The sequence below is a fragment of the Crocuta crocuta genome, unplaced genomic scaffold, assembly GCF_008692635.1.
Source record: "Crocuta crocuta isolate KB4526 unplaced genomic scaffold, BGI_CrCroc_1.0 scaffold327, whole genome shotgun sequence".
NCBI lineage: Eukaryota > Metazoa > Chordata > Mammalia > Carnivora > Hyaenidae > Crocuta > Crocuta crocuta.
The window spans coordinates 1,473,545-1,476,538 of record NW_027529176.1 but is presented as its reverse complement, the minus strand read 5'-3'; the positions used below and the strand labels follow the sequence as shown (position 1 = coordinate 1,476,538).

Genomic DNA, 2,994 nt, shown 5'->3' with positions numbered 1-2,994 from the left:
GATTCCCGATTCCCGTCCGGCAGCCACACCCAGACGACCTGGAGCCCCGCCCTTCGAAAGGCTACTCTTAAAGGGAGTGAACGTGGGGCGCAGGAACGCCAGAGAAAAGAGGTTTTGGCGTGGACTCGGGGAGCTTGGCTGCTGCTAACGCAGGACCCCTGGCGCTTAGCCCGCACACACGTGGGCCCGGACACGGCCACACACTCGCACACATGCCGCAGGGGCACCCCGGCACACCTGTCCACACAGCTGAGTGTGCACAGTCACCCGCAACAACAGCACGCGCGCCCTTCTGGGACACGGTGGCAGAGAACACATCTTCCACGTCACCTGGGGGCAGACAGAGCCTGGACGGGGCAGAGCCTGGGGCTTACACGTCCCTCCCAGTGTGTCCCTGGGACTCAGTTCTGACTCTGGGGCCCTCAGGCTCCAGCCCTCAACCCTTCCCAGGTTCCCCGAGGAAAGTCACGTCACTGCCTGAGAAATGAGGGCAGCCGGCCCCCCGCAGGGCAGGGCAGGTGCAAGGGCAGGGACCCAACGGCAGAGACGAGGGGAGGGCGGAAGGGCTGTGATCCAGCAGGGTGACAAGTCAAAGGAAGAGGGGCGGGGCCTTCCTTCCTGGGGGCAGGGGGAGGGGAGGAGTCTGGGCTGGCTGTAGGGCCTGGCACTCAGGGCCCCAGCCGCTGCAGGGCCGACAGCAGGCTGAGCAGCAGCCCGAGGCCCAACACGGCGGCGCTGGCCCGCAGCCCCCTGCCGGCCGTGCTGATGTTGCACAGGAAGTTCTGGCAGCAGTAGGTGCCCACAGACGCCACGCCGAGGTTAATGCTGGGGCTGGGGCAGATCGGGGAGCAGCCCTTGTTCAGGGTATGGCCGAAGTCCACCAGTTTCCCTAGGCAGGAAGACCAAGCCGTGAGGGCAAGGGCAGAGGGCGGCAGAGGCAGACACCGGCGCTCACCGATGCCCCGATCCCGGCAGAGGCGGGGACCGTCACTCACCGATGCCGGCGGACGCAGACACCGTCACGCAGTAGTTGTCAGAGTCCGAGCAGATGGTGGGTTTCAGGCAGTAGAAATTACTGTTCTGATTCGTGCAAGAGAAGCACACCAGGGAGTGAGCTGCAGAAGAAGGGGACACGCTGCAGGTCACACCTGTCTCGGGCTGGGGAACCTTCCGGTGACACCCCTGAGCCAACACCAACACCCAATCATTTGCACGTGTTAACCGAGCAGGTGCCACGTTCTGGCTCCGGCTGGAGACCCAGAAAGACAACGAGCGCCTGGAGACCCTGGGCCTGAAGGAACTGCAGGGCCGTCCAAACGCACAGTGACGGTCACTGTGTCCGGGGCAGAACTCGGGCCTCCGGGGGCAGCAGGAAGCAGGACCAAGCCGCTGTGCTGGGGGGGAGGGCCCGCTCGGCCTTCTAGCGTAGGTCCCACGGGAACCGGCCCGAGGACCCCTGGGCACCGCTCGGGACAGGAGGTGGACAGAGAGTCCGGGAGGAAGGCCCAGCTCACCCACGGGCCTGGGGCCCCAAGGGCATCTCACCTCGCTCCACACCCAGAAGGGCAGCCAGCAGCACCGGCAGGAAGACCTTCATTCTAGAGGAGACGGGGGTCCTGTCCGCAGTCTCACAAAGTCAAAGAAACTGGCCCTGCTTGGAGAGATGCCTCGTTGGAGGACGGGGCTTGCCTGCCTCACGCCTCTCTCCTTCCAGCGGAGCCGGAGCCACCAGGCCTGGAGCCGGCTGCCCCCCCCCCATGTACATGTGGCAGAGGGGCCTGCCAGCCCCCAGCAGCAGAGCCAGCACACAGAGGCTCGTTCGGCTCCACTCCTGACCTACCCCTCACTCGGTCCACACTGCTCCTGGTTGGGACCCCTCCCCAGCCTGTGCTGCCTGCAGCTGGGGCCGGCTCAGGGAGCTCACTGGGCTCAGGACCGAACAGAAAGGGAGGCCAGAAGAGTGGGCCCTGCTCGTGGTCCTGGAGAAGAGGGCATAGTGACCAGCAATATCAGCTAGGCTGCATCCAGAACTTTCCACGAGCCAGCTCCATTCCTGGCATGAGGACCCGGGGGCTGGGCGGGTGCATGAGGCACACCTAGCTGAGCCCCCACCTCCGGCCGCTTCCGTGCTGAGGGCGCCAGGGCTGCGTCCATTCTGTATGTTTCAATGCTGACGACGGAGAGCCCATGACTATGGGGTAGTCCCCCATTTCGTGCCTGAAAAGGGGGCGCAGGAGTCTCAGCTAGGTAGACAGGAGTGTGTGGGGGCTGCCTGGTGCCCTACCCCAGGAGGTGGGTGGGGAAAGCGCACGAAGGTGACCAGCTGGCGTTGGGGCTCTCTGCTATGCAGGAGGCAAGGTGTGGGAGGAGCCGTCTGGTGCCTTCTGCTGGGGACAGCGATGCGTGGGGGATGGGCACTCGAGGCCTGGGGAGCTAGTTCCCAGGCTCTGGGAGGAAGAATCCCAGGGAGAGGAGAGTAGGACCCAGTCCTGGGTCTGGGCTGACATCCTGGGGTCCCGGGAAGGAGCTGCAGATGTGCGGAAACTGTGCCGAGCCCAGTGGGGGCTCGACCCCAGGCCCAGGCAGTGCAGGGAGGAGGGAGCCTCAGTTTCCCCTTCTACAGAGTACGGTCCGGGCCTGGAGAAGCCCTGAGCTGCTCCCAAGGAAGCTCTGGAATGTACAGCCACCACTGTCCACCGCCAGCCACCCAACGAAACAGGCCCCACCCGGCTGAGTCGACGCGCCGGCTGGAGTGGATGGACCTGAGCAGGGTTGGGCGGAGGGAGCCCCGAGGGTAACCAGTGGGCTTCCGGGCAGCGCCGTCTGGGACCCCCGCGACCCAGACTGCCCCCTCCTCCCCCAGGCTCAGGGGCTGATTTCTGACAAACCCAGGCATCCAGTGACTGGGGGCCAACAGCGAAGGAGGAGCTAGTCCTCGCCCCCAGAGACGGGAAGGGGCCAGGTGGGGGGGCGCGGGGGGTGGGGGGGCCTTGG

The 2,994-nt window shown here is 65.7% G+C and overlaps 1 protein-coding gene across 2 annotated transcripts in view; it reads right to left on the bottom strand.

Annotated features, from left to right (window-relative positions):
- Positions 1 to 6: 6 nt before the first annotated feature.
- Positions 7 to 2,994, bottom strand: part of LOC144226733 (lymphocyte antigen 6E-like) — a 3,604-nt gene continuing 616 nt past the window's right edge. Inside the window, exons 2-5 of one of the 2 annotated variants that reach the window (XM_077758256.1) lie at positions 2,113 to 2,217; positions 1,546 to 1,651; positions 996 to 1,115; positions 7 to 889 (exon numbers count right to left, since the gene is read on the bottom strand). In XM_077758256.1, coding sequence (XP_077614382.1) covers positions 669 to 889; positions 996 to 1,115; positions 1,546 to 1,597 — 393 coding nt within the window. In that variant the 5' untranslated portion in view covers positions 1,598 to 1,651; positions 2,113 to 2,217 and the 3' untranslated portion in view covers positions 7 to 668. The remainder of the gene's footprint in view (positions 890 to 995; positions 1,116 to 1,545; positions 1,652 to 2,112; positions 2,218 to 2,994) is intronic. The other variant, XM_077758255.1, reaches the window with a different exon arrangement.